Source organism: Erythrolamprus reginae, chromosome 6 (assembly GCF_031021105.1).
Source record: "Erythrolamprus reginae isolate rEryReg1 chromosome 6, rEryReg1.hap1, whole genome shotgun sequence".
NCBI classification, from domain to species: Eukaryota; Metazoa; Chordata; class Lepidosauria; order Squamata; family Dipsadidae; genus Erythrolamprus; species Erythrolamprus reginae.
The window spans coordinates 7374132-7390119 of record NC_091955.1 but is presented as its reverse complement, the minus strand read 5'-3'; the positions used below and the strand labels follow the sequence as shown (position 1 = coordinate 7390119).

The 15988-nt window shown below is 43.1% G+C and overlaps 1 protein-coding gene across 2 annotated transcripts in view; it reads right to left on the bottom strand.

Annotated features, from left to right (window-relative positions):
• Positions 1-15988, bottom strand: part of RELN (reelin) — a 522908-nt gene that overhangs the window by 135181 nt on the left and 371739 nt on the right. For both annotated transcript variants that reach the window (XM_070755186.1, XM_070755185.1), the window contains one exon: positions 12062-12298. In XM_070755186.1, coding sequence (XP_070611287.1) covers positions 12062-12298 — 237 coding nt within the window. The remainder of the gene's footprint in view (positions 1-12061; positions 12299-15988) is intronic.

The following is a 15988-nucleotide window of genomic DNA, read 5'->3' as shown; positions in this document are numbered from 1 at the left end:
TCAGTCCAATCCTGCATGCTAAAGTGACAGGCAGAAGCCACATTATTGCAGTAAACACACCCTTTTTTAAAAATAAAGTATGATTTCTTTTTTGTATCATAGTTGAAAGGTTTGCGTATATCTTTACTGGTTTCAATGGGGACAGGAAATCTATGCAATAATATCCCATTTTATCTAATCTTATGAGAAGTTTTCTTTCTGTTTTAGATATACAGTGGTCCCTCTACTTATGAACTTAATTCGTTCCGTGACCAGGTTCTTAAGTAGAAAGGTTTGTAAGAAGAAGCAATTTTTCCCATAGGAATCAATGTAAAAGCAAATAATGTGTATGATTGGGGAAACCATAGGGAGGGTGGAGACTCTGTTTCCTCCCAGGAGATTCCTAGAGAGGCCCCACGGAGGCTTCTCCCTGCCTTTTCCGGCCCTGTTTCCTCCCAGGAGATTCCTAGAAAGGCCCCATGGAGGCTTCTCCCTGCCTTTTACGGCCCTGTTTCCTCCCAGGAGATTCCTAGAGAGGCCCCACAGAGGCTTCTCCCTGCCTATTCCTGCCCTGTTTCCTCCCAGGAGATTCCTAGAGAGGCCCCACGGAGGCTTCTCCCTGCTTTTTCCGGCCCTGTTTCCTCCCAGGATATTCCGAGAAAAGCCCCATGGAGGCTTCTCCCTGCCTTTTCCGGCCCTGTTTCCTCCCAGGAGATTCCTAGAGAGGCCCCACAGAGGCTTCTCCCCGCCTATTCCTGCTCTGTTTCCTCCCAGGAGATTTCTAGAAAGGCCCCATGGAGGCTTCTCCCTGCCTTTTCTGGCCCTGTTTCCTCCCAGGAGATTCCTGAAGAGGCCCCACGGAGGCTTCTCCCTGCCTTTCCGGTCCTGTTTCCTCCCAGGAGATTCCTAGAGAGGCCCCACGGAGGCTTCTCCCCACTTTTTCCGGCCCTGTTTCCTCCAAGGAGATTCCTAGAAAGGCCCCATGGAGGCTTCTCCCTGCCTATTCCGGCCCTGTTTCCTCCCAGGAGATTCCTAGAGAGGCCCCACGGAGGCTTCTCCCTGCCTTTTCCGGTTACAGTTTCGGAGGCTCGGGTTTGTAAGTGGAAAATGGTTCTTGAGAAGAGGCAAAAAAATCTCGAACACCCAGTTCTTATCTAGAAAAGTTCGCAAGTAGAGGCGTTTGTAGGTAGAGGTACCACTGTAGTTGAATGCAATTACGAATACCAAAGAGGTAAAGGGAAAGGAAAGCTTATGAATAAGAGAACAGATCCAAAATTTGAAGCCGAAAGAGATTGTGGCGTATTAACTCAGGAGTACGACAAGAGGCCCAGAATATCATGGGAGGATTCCCCCATCCCCCGGCTGAAAATGGAGTTGTGGATGGCATGGTGTAAAATGATTTATAGCATATTGACTACCGTTCTTCTAATGAAAAAGCAATTTGAGGAGGGTTCCCGGGGGAATGCTGTCTGTGCTCCACCAGCCTACGCTGGTGAAAAGCCGTGAGGTTAGAAAATGAGAAGCAAATGGATACACAGCTGGGAGAAGCCAACAATCATTAATTTAACGACCAGGCATTTGCACAGACCTGATCTAAGTTAAAACAATTCCGGGGAGAAGTGGAAGGTCAGTGAAGGCTGTGGTTAGCATTTGGCAAAGCTCCCAACTTCTACGTGGGTGGTCTCAGTGGCGGCCTGCTTTCGGAACGGTAAGGGACCGTACCTACGGGACCGCCTTCTGCCACACGAATCCCAGCGGCTGATTAGGTCCCACAGAGTTGGCCTTTTCCGTGTCCCGTCGACTAAATAATGTTGTCTGGCGGGCCCCAGGGGAAGAGCCTTTTCTGTGGTGGCCCCGGCCCTCTGGAATCAAATCCCCCCCGGACATTAGAACTGCCCCCACCCTCCTTGCCTTCCATAAGATGATGAGGACCCATCTATACTGCCAAGCATGGGGGAATTAATTTCTCCCCTACCTTTCCTGACTCAACATATGAGATTGGTCTGATTGTTTAGAATTGTTAGTTTTTTATACTAATGGGTTTGGGATTTGTATTTTATTGTATCTATTGTTGTTGTGAGCTGCTCTGCGTCCTCGGAGAGGGGCAGCATACAAATCTAATAAATAATAATAATAATAATAATAACAACAACAAAACGACAAAACAATAACAACAACAACAACAACAACAACAACAATAATAATAAAAGGTGATCCATTCAGGTAGCTATTTTCAGGATGTATGCACAGCTGCTGCCACTGACATGGGCACATGTGCCCCCACGCAAGATTTTGCTTCTGCGCATGTGCAGCAAGCAAAATGTCATGAGTAGACGCTCACACAAGTGAGATTTTGGCAACTTTCGACGATGTTTTGCTTGTGCGCATGCTCAAAGGTAAAAATATTGGCGAAAATTGCTGAAATCTCACTCACGTGAGCCTCTTCACATGAAATTTTGCTTGATGCGCATACGCGGAAGTTAAATCTCATGTGGACAGGTGCACACGCATCCGTTGGATGCATGGCTGTCCACAATGGCATCAGAGGGCGCACCGGTAGTGCCGAAGATGTCAGGTCTTCCCTGGACGGTCCGTAGCCTTTTTCTGACCAGTTCAAATCAGCGAGAAACATAAAAGTCAGGAAGGAACTACAAAATAATTAATCTTGTAATTTTGGGCATTTTTCTACGGGCAAATACAAAGAATCAGCGAAAATCGGCGAAATCTCACTCACGCGAGCGTCTTCACACAAGATTTCGCTTGCTGAGCATGCACACAAGCAAAATATAGCACGGGGCACACATGAGCACGGAAGCAAAAATATCATCTAAAATCACTGAAATCTCACTTGCATGAGTGTCTCCACGCGAGATTTCAATTGCTGTGCATGACCACAAGCGAAATCTTGTGCCGCACGAGACAGCATCAGAGGGTGCACGGTAGCACCAAAGACGGCAGGCCTTTCCTGCTCTGGCCCCATCTTTGCCTGGCACACAGAGCCCTCGTCCGAGATTTCCCCAGTCTCCAGGACTGGCCCATGTTCCTCCCCAACCTCCCAACTGCCGCCAGCTCTGCTGGCTTGGACACAACATGGCGATTTATTTATTTATTTATTATTTTATTTTATTCATTTGTCCAATACACAAATGCATAGGAAGAAAAATAGACATGTGATAATATAAAAGAGGGTGGAAGTGAACTTAGAAGAGAGGATATATATGAAAGAAAGAAAATATATATGATAAGTGAGAGAAAGGAAAGACAATTGGACAGGGGACGAAAGGCACACCAGTGCACTTATGTACGCCCCTTACTGGCCTCTTAGGAACCTGGAGAGGTCAATCGTGGATAGTCTAAGGGAGAAATGTTGGGGTTAGGGGTTGACACAATTGAGTCCGGTAATGAGTTCCACGCTTCGATAACTCGATTGTTCAAATCGTATTTTTTACAGTCAAGTTTGGCGCAGTTCGTATTAAGTTTGAATCTGTTGCGTGCTCTTGTGTTATTGCAGTTGAAGCTGAAGTAGTCATTGATCGGTAGGACGTTGCAGCATATGATCTTGTGGGCAATACTCAAATCGTGTTATAGGCACCGTAATTCTAGGCTTTCTAGGCCCAGGATTGTTAGTCTGTTTTCGTAGGATATTCTGTTTCGAGTGGAGGAGTGAAGGGCTCTTCTGGTGAAGTCTCTTTGGACATTTTCAAGGGTGCTGATGTTTGAGATGTGGTATGGGTTCCAGACAGATGAGCAGTAGTCCAGGATGGGTCTGGCAAAAGTTTTGTAGGCTCTTGTGAGTAGTGTGAGATTGCCTGAGCAGAAGCTGCGTAGGATCAGGTTAACAACTCTAGAGGCTTTTTTGGCGATATTGTTGCAATGGGCTTTAGCACTTAGGTCATTCGATATTAGTATTCCAAGGTCTTTTACTGAGTGTGGGTTAGCAGTGAGAGATTGTTTATTCAGTTCGTATGTGCGGTTTGGATTCTTTTTGCCAATGTGGAGGGTAGAGCATTTGTTGGTTGATATTTGAAGTTGCCAGGTGTTAGACCAGTCTGAAACACAGTCCAGGTCTTTTTGGAGGGTGAGTGTGTTGTCAGTGGTGTTGAAAAGTTTCCCATCGTCGGCAAAAAGAACACAGTTGCTTTCGATATGGTCACAGAGATCTGTGTGTACAATTTTGTGGTGTCCCACAGTCATGTGAATGATTTATGACTTATGGGGGGGGGGGGGTTGGCTAGAAACCAGAGTTTATTTCTAGTTGGTGGGCCACAATAATTACTTGGTAGGGTAACAAAACATCCGCAAACCAACAACCAAGTTCAGACAGCGTGGAGGGCCCTGCATCTTTTGCCCATGTAACAGGCCAACTCGGTTGTGTCGAAAGCTTTTTATTTGACCTCTGGCTGCCTTATTTCATTTTAATGAGCAGCCGAGTACTTCCATTGTTCTTCTTAAAGTAGTTAATGCGGTTTCAACAGCCTCGTTATTAGCGCCCGAACACATTCTGTGATGTTTTCACAGCCAAGTCAATTCCTTTCGGTTTGAGAGATAAATCAAAACTGCCAGGCGGTTCAGAACGTACTTGTTAATGAAAGAGCCCGAATGTTAGTTCTTAGACCTTCGGGTTAATTGTACATATTTCTTTCCTCTGTAATGGGGAGCTTTTCGTAGCAATTTTACTTATAACTGGTAAATTCACTGTAGGAGTCTTACTGTGGGCTGGCTCCTTAATATCTGAACTAAGACTTCGTTCAACTGCACTTTGGCAAATGCTGGGAATTAATGAGAAATAAATTTTCATAAGGGTGGAAGGAAGCAAGGATAGAAGGGAGGGAGGGTGATCAAATGACATACATCCCCCGGGATTTTTGTCATAAATGTAAGTCAGTTGGCAAGCAAGTCAGTTGGCAATAGGCTGACTGCATAGGGCTGTAAAGCACTGTGAAGCGGTATATAATTTAATTTAATTTAATTTAATTTAATTTAATTTAATTTAATTTAATTTAATTTAATTTAATTTAATTTAATTTAATTTAATTTAATTTAATTTTTAATTTAATTTTTAATTTAATTTTTAATTTAATTTAATTTAATTTAATTTAATTTAATTCATTTATTGGATTTGTATGCCGCCCCTCTCCGTGGACTCAGGGCGGCTAACAACAGTGACAAAAAACAGAATGTAAAAATCCAATACTACAACAGCTAAAAACCCTTGTTATAAAACCAATCATACATACAAACATACCCTGCATAAATTGTAGAAGCCTAGGGGGAACGAATATCTTAGTTCCCCCATGCCTGACGGCAGAGGTGGGTTTTACAGAGCTTACGAAAGGCAAGAAAGGTGGGGGCTATTCTAATCTCTGGGGGGAGTTGGTTCCAGAGGGTCGGGGCCGCCACAGAGAAGGCTCTTCCCCTGGGTCCTGCCAAACGACATTGTTTAGTTGACGGGACCCGGAGAAGGCCAACTCTGTGGGACCTAACTGGTCGCTGGGATTCGTGCGACAGAAGGCGGTCCCGGAGATATTCTGGTCCGGTGCCATGAAGGGCTTTATAGGTCATAACCAACACTTTGAATTGTGACCGGAATAAGTGCTATTGCTATCCCTCCCTCCCTCCCTCCCTCCCTCCCTCTCTTATTTCCTTTCTCATTCTTCTTCCTGATGGCACAGAGGTTAGACTACAAGAAGGCAGGCTCTCAATCTGAAAGTTGTGTGTTCGATCCTAGGTAGAGGCAGATGTAATGGTCTCCTGCTTGGACTAGATGACCTGCAAGGTCCCTTCTCTGAATCTGAATCTAACTGACTCTCTGCCCACTGCCAGCAGTTCAATCCTGACCAAGCTCAAGGTTGACCCATATTTCCATCCATCCAAGGTTAATAAAGTGAGAACCCAGATTGTTGGGGGCAATAGGCTGACTGTGTAAACCGCCTAGAGAGGGCTGCAAAGAAGCGCTGTGAAGCGGTATATAAGTCTAAGTGCTATTGCTATTGCTATCATAAAAGTTTATGGCATTCTACAAAATGTCCTAACACATTTCCCATGCTTATATTTCACTGAGCTACACAGAACCTCTGTCACAATTGAAGACATTAAGGAATCTCGTCAGAAACTGCCTCTGAAACAGTGTCCCAACAGATCACTTAGGACCCTATTTAATGGATTCATATTATTTTTTTTCTATCCTACTTCTGCTAAAACCAAGATGTCCAAGATTGTCCACAGGGGCTTTTTGTCAAATCAAATCCATTATGGTTGTTGACCATAGCTAGTATCATTCCTCATTAATGCAATTACAAGACATTCTGACCCATTTATTATCTAACATTGAAAGCAGAGAAATGCAGTGGTACCTCTACTTACGCACGCCCCTAGTGACGAACCTTTCAAGATACGAACCTGGTGTTTAAGATTTTTTTGCCTCTACTTACGAACCATTTTCCACACAAATCTGAGCCACCGCCACTGGGATACCATGCCTCCGGACTCCCGTTGCCAGCCAAAGTGCCTGTCCTTGCACTGCTGGGATTCCCATGAGCCTGCCCTCGCAGGGAATCCCTGCCTCTGGACTTCCGTTGCCAGTCGAAGCGCCTGTCCTTGTACTGCTAGGATTCCCCTGAGCCTCCCCTTGCTGGGAATCCCTGCCTCCGGACTTTTGTTGCCAGCCTAAGCGCCTGTCCTTGCACTGCTGAGATTTCCCCGAGCTTCCCCTTGCTGGGAATCCCCACCTCCGGACTTCTGTTGCCACCTGAAGTACCCATTCTTGCACTGCTGGGATTCTCCTGAGCCTCCTCTCGCAGAGAATCCCTGCCTCCGGACTTCCATTGCCAGCCGAAGCGTCTGTCCTTGCACTGCTGGGATTTCCCTGAGCTTCCCCTTGCTGGGAATCCCTGCCTCCGGACTTCCGTTGTCCCCCGAAGCACCCGTTCTTGCACTGCTGGGATTCCCCTGAGCCTCCCCTAGCTTCAAAGCGGCGCTGGCAAAAATGAAGAGAATCCCAGTGAGGGGAGGCTCAGTGGAAACCCAGCAGCGCAAGAACAGGAGCTTCGGATGGCAGCGGAAGTCCGGAGCTGGGGATTTCCAGTGGCGCAAGGCAAAAGGGGTGACTTTTGGGATGGGTTTGCACGCATTATTTGCTTTCACATTGATTCCTATGGGGAAAATTGCTTCTTCTTACGAACTTTTCTATTTACAAAGCTGGTCACGGAAGGAATTAAGTTCGTAAGTAGAGGTACCACTGTGCACCACTTAAAGCAATACAAGCTCTTCAAACTGCAGGTGGTCCTCAACTAACAATGATTCGCTTAGTGACTATTCGAAGTTACAACAGCACTGAATAAAAGTGAATTTGGGACCATTTTTCAGACTTACGGCCGTTGCAACATACCCACGGTGACGCGATTTACATTTGAGTTTCATCTTCAGGATGTGGCCTTCTAAAGAGCAGCCAGGGTTGATCTTCTCTAGGACTGACCGGTTGGATCGTCTTGTAGTCCAAGGGACTCGCAGGAGTTTTCTCCAGCACCAGAGTTCAAAGGCCTCTGTTCTTTGGCGCTCGGCCTTTCTTTAGTGAGCCAGCCAACTCAGCCAAACTCATTCTACACAACGGCAAATTTAACACCACTAATTTATCTACCAAAAAATTAGCCGTGATTTTGGAACTTGGAATTTCCAAGGACAAACTGTTTTTCAACCTTTGAAAAGTGTTTGGAAACTTCAGATCGTGCAGAATGCAGCTGCGAGAGCAATCATGGGCTTCCCTAAATACTCCCATGTCACACCAACACTCCGCTGTCTGCATTGGTTGCCGAATCAGTTTCCGGTCACAATTCAAAGTGTTGGTTATGACCTATAAAGCCCTTCATGGCACCGGACCAGAGTATCTCCGGGACTGCCTTCTGCAGCACGAATCCCAGCGACCAGTTAGGTCCCACAGAGTGGGCCTTCTCCGGGTCCTGTCAACTAAACAATGTCGTTTGGCGGGACCCAGGGGAAAAGCCTTCTCTGTGGCGGCCCAGACCCTTTGGAACCAGCTCCCCCCAGATATCAGAGTTGCCCCCACCCTCCTAGCATTTCATAAGCTCCTTAAAACCCACCTCTGTTGTCAGGCATGGGGGAATTGACACTTTCTCTCCCCTTGGGTTTATAAAATTTATGCATGGTATGCTAGTGTGTATGATTGGTTTCTAAATTGGGTTTTTTAAAATTAACTTAAATATTAGATTTGTTTACATTGTATTATTATTGCTGTGAGCCGCCCCGAGTCTGCGGAGAGGGGCGGCATACAAATCAGATAAATAAATAAATAAACAAACAAACAAACAAACAAATAAATAAATGTTGCTCGGAACCAACTGAGCCAGCCTTAAACATTTTCAAAATCATTAATTAATTCCAACAAAAGAAATTAAATAAGAATGTCAGTATCGTATTGAGGACAGAACTTAACAGAATTGCTTATGTCTGGGTGAATCGTTTAGGAGGCCCTGCTAGACCAAGCAGATAACGAACACAGAGAATTGTTCATTAATCATGTTTTAAAAGGTGTCACGTTGAAACCCATCAGTCTGATTTAATTTACATGAATAAATTATCATAAGCGAAGAGAACTAGCGCGGTTAATTATTCTTTCATTTACATCTGCGATCGGTTCAGGAAAAACTTTCCAAATGTTACAGGCAGGGAAAGTACGCGAACGCAAAACCCAAGATAAATCGCATTCGCATCACATCGCCGTGTTACATTTACCCCTCATTACAGACGGGTCACCGAAGACAATTGCCATTCATGTTTGAACCCTGGGGAAAATTCTAATGAACATCCAGGAAGAGAGTCATTTGCAGAAATCAATTAGCCTACTCCGCCACTCATTACTTACTCATGCCTTTATGACCCCCCACTTAAAAACAAAGATTTGCAGTCCCTTCCTCGAAATATATTACAGGTAGTCTTCGACTTACAAATACAAGTGAACTCAAACTTTTATATTGCTAAATATGAAAATTGTTGAGCAGTGGTGAAATTCAAACATTTTCCCTACCAGTCAGTATTGGGCTCCTTACGGGTACGGGCTACACTGCGCACCAGTAGTAAAAACACAATTTGTGCACAGCTCTGGGTGACTGGCAGGCCGGTGCACATGTCCCGGCAAGATTTTGCTTCTGCACATGCGCCAGAATCTCCGAAATCACCAAATCACCGAAATCTGTCTTGCGCGTGTGTCCTCTTGTAAGGATTTGCTTCTGCGCATGCACAGAAATCTCCAAAATCACCAAATCTCCGAAATCTGTCTTGTGTGTGTGTCCTCTCGCAAGATTTTGCTTCTGCACATGCGCAGAAATCTCCGAAATCACCAAATCTCCGAAATCTATCTTGTGCATGTGTCCTCTCGCAAGGATTTGCTTCTGCGCATGCGCAGAAATCTCTAAAATCACCAAATCTTCAAAATATGTCTTGCACGTGTGTCCTCTCGCAAGATTTTGCTTCTGCGCATGCGCAGAAATCTCCGAAATCACCAAATCGCCGAAATCTGTCTTGCGCGTGTGTCCTCTTGCAAGGTTTTGCTTCTGCGCATGCGCAAAAATCTCAGAAATCACCAAATCGCCGAAATCTGTCTTGCGCATGTGTCCTCTTGCAAGATTTTGCTTCTGTGCATGTGCAGAAATCTCCAAAATCAACAAATCTCCGAAATCTATCTTGCGCGTGTCTCCTCTTGCAAGATTTTGCTTCTGCGCATGCGCAGAAATCTCTGAAATCACCAAAATCTGTCTTCTGCATGTGTCCTCTTGCAAGATTTTGCTTCTGCATATGTGCAGAAATCTCCAAAATCAAATCTCCGAAATCTGTCTTGCGCGTGTGTCCTCTCGCAAGATTTTTGCTTCTGCGCATGCGCAGAAATCTCCAAAATCACCGAAATCTGTCTTGCACGTATGTCCTCTTGCAAGATTTTGCTTCTGCACATGCGCAGAAATCTCCAAAATCACCAAATTGCCGAAATCTGTCTTGCGCATGTGTCCTCTCGCAAAATTTTGCTTCTGCGCATGCGCAGAAATCTCCAAAATCACCGAAATCTGTCTTGCACGTGTGTCCTCTTGCAAAATTTTGCTTCTGCGCATGAGGAGAAATCTCCGAAATCACCAAAATCTGTCTTGCACGTATGTCCTCTTGCAAGATTTTGCTTCTGCGCATGCGCAGAAATCTCCAAAATCACCAAATCGCCGAAATCTGTCTTGCTCGTGTGTCCTCTCACAAAATTTTGCTTCTGCGCATGCACAGAAATCTCCAAAATCTTCGAAATCTGTCTTGCGCGTGTGTCCTCTTGCAAGGATTTGCTTCTGCGCATGCACAGAAATCTCCAAAATCACCAAAATCTGTCTTGCGCGTGTGTCCTCTCGCAAGATTTTGCTTCTGCGCATGCACACAAGAAAAATCTCGCTGGGTCATGCGCCCGCCGATCACCCGGAGCTGAATGCGCATCGCACAGGTAGCAGCTGTAAATAGGAACCCTCGCCTGCTACCAATTCTTTGGGGCGTGGCTTGGTGGGTGGGTGTTTGAAAAACCCCCAAAAGACACAGAGCTCTGTATAAAAACCAAAACTTTGTTTGTAACAAATAAGAATAGATAATTGGTATGTCTATTTACCGACTGCATAAGCGGGACCACGGTACAATCCAGTTGCTACCGTGATACCTTGAGATACAATAAAGTGATATACAGTATATATAGTGTTTGATATGGGATCGTCTCCCTCCTTTCTGCTTTCCAAATATGGTCTTGTTTTTCTAATCTGGCTTCCCATTACATCATAGTTCCTCGGAACTATCTAGCTTAATCCATCAAGTTGCCTCCAGACAATCTAGGCCCTGATTTACTTGGAGTTATTATTATTATTATTATTTATTAGATTTGTATGCCATCCCTCTCCGTAGACTTGGGGCGGCTCACAACAACAACAAAGACAATGTAAGAACAAATCTAATAATTTAAAAACACTAAAAACCCCATTATTAAAAGCAAACATACACACAAACATACCATGTATAAACTGTATAGGCCTGGGGGAGATGTCTCAGTTCCCCCATGCCTGATGGCAGAGATGGGTCTTAAGAACTTTACGAAAGGCAAGGAGGGTGGGGGCAGTTCTGATCTCCGGGGGGAGCTGGTTCCAGAGGGTCGGTACAGTAGAAACATAGAAACATAGAAACATGGAAGTCAGACGGCAGAAAAGGACCTCATGGTCCATCTAGTCTGCCCTTATACTATTTTCTGTATTTTATCTTGGGATGGATATATGTTTATCCCAGGCATGTTTAAATTCAGTTACTGTGGATTTATCTACCACGTCTGCTGGAAGTTTGTTCCAACGATCTACTACTCTTTCAGTCAAATAATTTTTTCTCATGTTGCTTTTGATCTTTCCCCCAACTAACTTCAGATTGTGTCCCCTTGTTCTTGTGTTCACTTTCCTATTAAAAACACTTCCCTCCTGGACATTATTTAACCCTTTAACATATTTAAATGTTTCGATCATGTCCCCCCTTTTCCTTCTGTCCTCCAGACTATACAGATTGAGTTCATGAAGTCTTTCCTGATACGTTTTATGCTGAAGACCTTCCACCATTCTTGTAGCCCGTCTTTGGACCCCTTCAATTTTGTCAATCTCTTTTTGTAGGTGAGGTCTCCAGAACTGAACACAGTACTCCAAATGGGGTCTCACCAGTGCTCTATATAAGGGGATCATAATCTCCCTCTTCCTGCTTATTATATCTCTAGCTATGCAGCCAAGCATCCTACTTGCTTTTCCTACTGCCCGACCACACTGCTCACCCATTTTGAGACTGTCCGAAATCACTGACCCTAAATCCTTCTCTTCTGAAGTTTTTGCTAACACAGATAAAGTCTTATTGATAAAGTCTATGCGGGATCATAATCTCCCTCTTCCTGCCAGTATATTGTGTTGTTTAAGTGTCCCCTTTATTTATTTTTTTGAGCAGTGTAATTAAAGAATGTTAATCTTTATTATGGAAAGAAAAAAATTCTGCAGAGCAGAATTTTTTTTAAATAAAAAAAAGAGGGACTCACCAGAGCGTCCAGTCATGGCCACAGTAGGGTTGAACATTCCCCAAGTAGAATCCAAGGGACTGAGTAACTTCCAACAAGTTGGTGAAATCCAGGCTAATGCTGTTGAAAAGCACGGAGGTCATAATGATTTCATCAATGGCCCAGACGTCTTCGCCTTGAGAGGAATGGTACGGTTGCCACCATCGGAACTGAATGCCAAACTGCCTTGCGTCTTCCGGCAATTCTACCGAAATTATTCTTTGAAAAGAAAGGAAGAATGTTAAGAGAAAGAAAGGTATAGGTAAGTTCAGTTTTGCTTTATGGTTGTTTTAATAATGTAAATTTGTTTATTATTTTTACTTTCTTAAATATTTTGAAGTATGTAATAAATAAAATCCAGACTTTACAATTTGAGGGGGGCGGTGGGCAGTATAGCTTGCATGATAAATCATTGAAGTATATATGAAATTATTTTGTTAATGGGAAAAAAAGCATGTACTAATGTATATACTTGAGACAAATTATAGTCTAGTGTACAATTAATATAATATAAATATAGGGACTTTAATGCTAATATAATATAGAGCTGGGGTGGTGCAGCAGGTAGAGTGCTGTACTGCAGGCCACTGAAGCTGACTTGTAGATTTAAAGGTCAGCGGTTCAAATCTCATCGCCGGCTCAAGGTTGACTCAGCCTTCCATCCTTCCGAGGTGGGTAAAATGAGGACCCGGATTGTGGGGGCAATAGCCTAGCTCAGTTAAAAAAGTACTATTGCTAACATGTTGTAAGCCGTCCTGAGTCTAAGGAGAAGGGCGGCATAAAAATCAAATAAATAAATAAATAAATAAATAAATAAATAAATAAATAAATAATGCTAATATCTGTATATGCTATTATTAATTTAATTTGATTTGATTTTCTTCTATACTTACTATCGTGTTTTCTTTTTTTTAAAGAGGAAAATTAATAAAAATATTTAAAATAAATTATTTTGTTAATGGAAAAAAAGCATGTACTAATGTATATACTTGAGACAAATTATAGTCTAGTGTATAATTAATATAATATAAATATAGGGACTTTAATGCTAATATAATGCTAATATCTGTATATGCTATTATTAATTTGATTTTCTTTGATTTTCTTCTGTACTTACTATTGTGTTTTCTTTTTTTAAAAGAAGAGGAGGGAAGTGTTTTTAATAGGAAAGTGAACACAAGAACAAGGGGACACAATCTGAAGTTAGTTGGGGGAAAGATCAAAGGCAACATGAGAAAATATTATTTTACTGAAAGAGTCATAGATCCTTGGAACAAACTTCCAGCAGACGTGGTTGGTAAATCCACAGTAACCGAATTTAAACATGCCTGGGATAAACATATATCCATTGTAAGATAAAATACAGGAAATAGTATAAGGGCAGACTAGATGGACCATGAGGTCTTTTTCTGCCGTCAGTCTTCTATGTTTCTATGTTTCTAAGAAAATTAATAAAAATATTTAAAATAAATAAAATAAAAAAGAAAGAAAAAGAAAGAAAGAAAGAAAGAAAAAGAAAGAGAAAGAAAGAAAGAAAGAAAAAGAAAGAAAGAGAGAGAGAGAAAGAAAGAAAGAAAGAAGGAAGTGTTCTGGTTTCTGGTAGAAGTTTAGTAATTACAAATAACTCTCATTAAATGCATCATTTCATGAATAAAGCAGCTCCGTTTATTTCTCTGCTCTCCTGTACTTCAAACATTCCAGACATCACTCGGTCCGTTATCTCTCTCTTCGCCGCATTTCTCACATTCCTTTTCCTGCTTCACTTAGACAAGATTTATTTCCTAACTACATAGCTTTACAAAAGACAGCAGCACTGACTAAATACAATACAAAATGCTTTGCTTACTTTAGCGTGGCGAAAACACCTCCATATTTCTTTTCATCAACGTTGAAACTCCACCCTTCTTCTCCACTAGCCCCCTGACGTGCCAATTACCCCACTACAATATTTAACCCATTCCTCTCCTTAATATCTTCTTCCAGACCTTTGCTCTCTATGTTTCTGAATCCTTCTGAATTTAGGATTAACCCAGCGAGCATCTGATTCTCAATCACTAGATCCTGAACTCATAGCCCCATCCTGTAGCTGGCCTCCCACCTGTTCTACTACCTGTAACGCCGGGCCCCCCACTACTTCATAAACACTATCTGAATCCGAGTCCTCAATATCTTCATCATCCTCCAACTGATCAGGAGTATGTACAACAGGTAGGAAGGAAGGAAGGAAGGAAGGAAGGAAGGAAGGAAGGAAGGAAGGAAGAAATGGATTTATGGAAATAAGTCACAGTTACAGAAATCACTAAGATTATCCTAACTCGTCATACTAAAGGCCTTTTTGTCTTTCTGCACCAAAAGCATGCGCCAAAACAGGACAGCGCATGTGCGTATACGCACACCAAAACTTCAATGTGCCACTCCCCCCTGCACATGCATGCGCAAACCCCTGCATCCCATTTTAGGCCTAGCAGGTCTCCCTGAAGCCTCCTGGGATAAAAAAAAGGGGCACGGGGAAAACCGCATCCCCCCGCGCAGGCCTACTCGGTTAGAGGTGTTATGTGAAGAACCAGGCCAGATGTTAGGCCGAAGCCTTCATGTGGAGTTAGAGAGTTCGGCCTGTCACAGCATAAGGAAGGGATGGGAGGAGCAGTGAGTAGTCAGGGGGGAAATTACTAGACACAACCAAAGACTCCTTTCTCCGAGCCAAGGTCACCGTTTGTTCTGCCTCAACTGAAGAGGAGAGGACGTTGATAAGCCCCTGCACACAGACTGGCTCTCGTGATGAACTTGTGGGTGTGGGGGATGTAAGATGAACCTTAACCTAGGTGGGATTTTGGGAACTATTCAGAATCGGAATGCCCAATGGCGTAGCCAACATGGTTCTTTTTTTAATAAATCGAGCTCTGATTGAGAGAATTGGACTGGGACTTGATTTATTTCTCAGGTGCTATTTGGAACGCTGACACTAGATATTTGTTTATTTATTTGGTCAATGATATAACAATGTTTATATACACGATACTAGCAAGAGAGAAACATTGGGACAAGGGACGGAAGGCACACTGGTGCACTTATGAACGTCTCTTACTGACCTCTTAGGAATCAGGAGAGGACAACGGTGGATAGTCTAAGGGTAAAGTTTTTTGGGGTTAGGTGATGATACTACAGAGTCAGGTAGTGAGTTCCATGCATCAACTACTCAGTTACTAAAGTCGTATTTCCTGCAGTCGAGTTTGGAGCGGTTTACTTTGGGTTTGTATCTGTTGAGAGCCCATCACGCATTGTTGTAGTTGAAGCTGAAGTAGTTATTGACAGGAAGGACGTTGTAGCAGATGATTTTATGGGCTATGCTTAGGTCGTGTTTAAGGTGACGTAGTTCTAAGCTTTCTAAACCTAGGATTGTAAGTCCTGTTGTGTCAGGTATTCTGTTGCGAGTGGAGGGCTCTTCAAATTAAGTATCTCTGTTCATTTTCTAAGTGTTTATGTCCGAAATGTTGTGTGGGTTCCAGACAGATGAGCTGTATTCAAGGGTTATCTTGATGAACAGATTATTATTATTATTATTATTATTATTATTATTATTATTATTATTATTACCATTACTACTACTACTACTATTATTACTGCTATTATTATTATTATTATTATTATTATTATTATTATTATTATTTAGATTTGTATGCCGCCCTTCTCCAAAGACTCAAGGTGGCTCCTCCTACATCTCGGTCATTATCTGCTACGGATTTTTCGCGACGTCAAGTCATCACCGGCATTGAAGACAGACTCAACCGTCAATCACGTCCGATTTTGAAGCAAGCACCATCTTATTTGGGGCAAAAACCAACGGAATAGCCTATTTTTCTCTCTGTGTGTGTCAATTTTGTGCCAAAGAGTATTGGCAGAGGGCGAAAG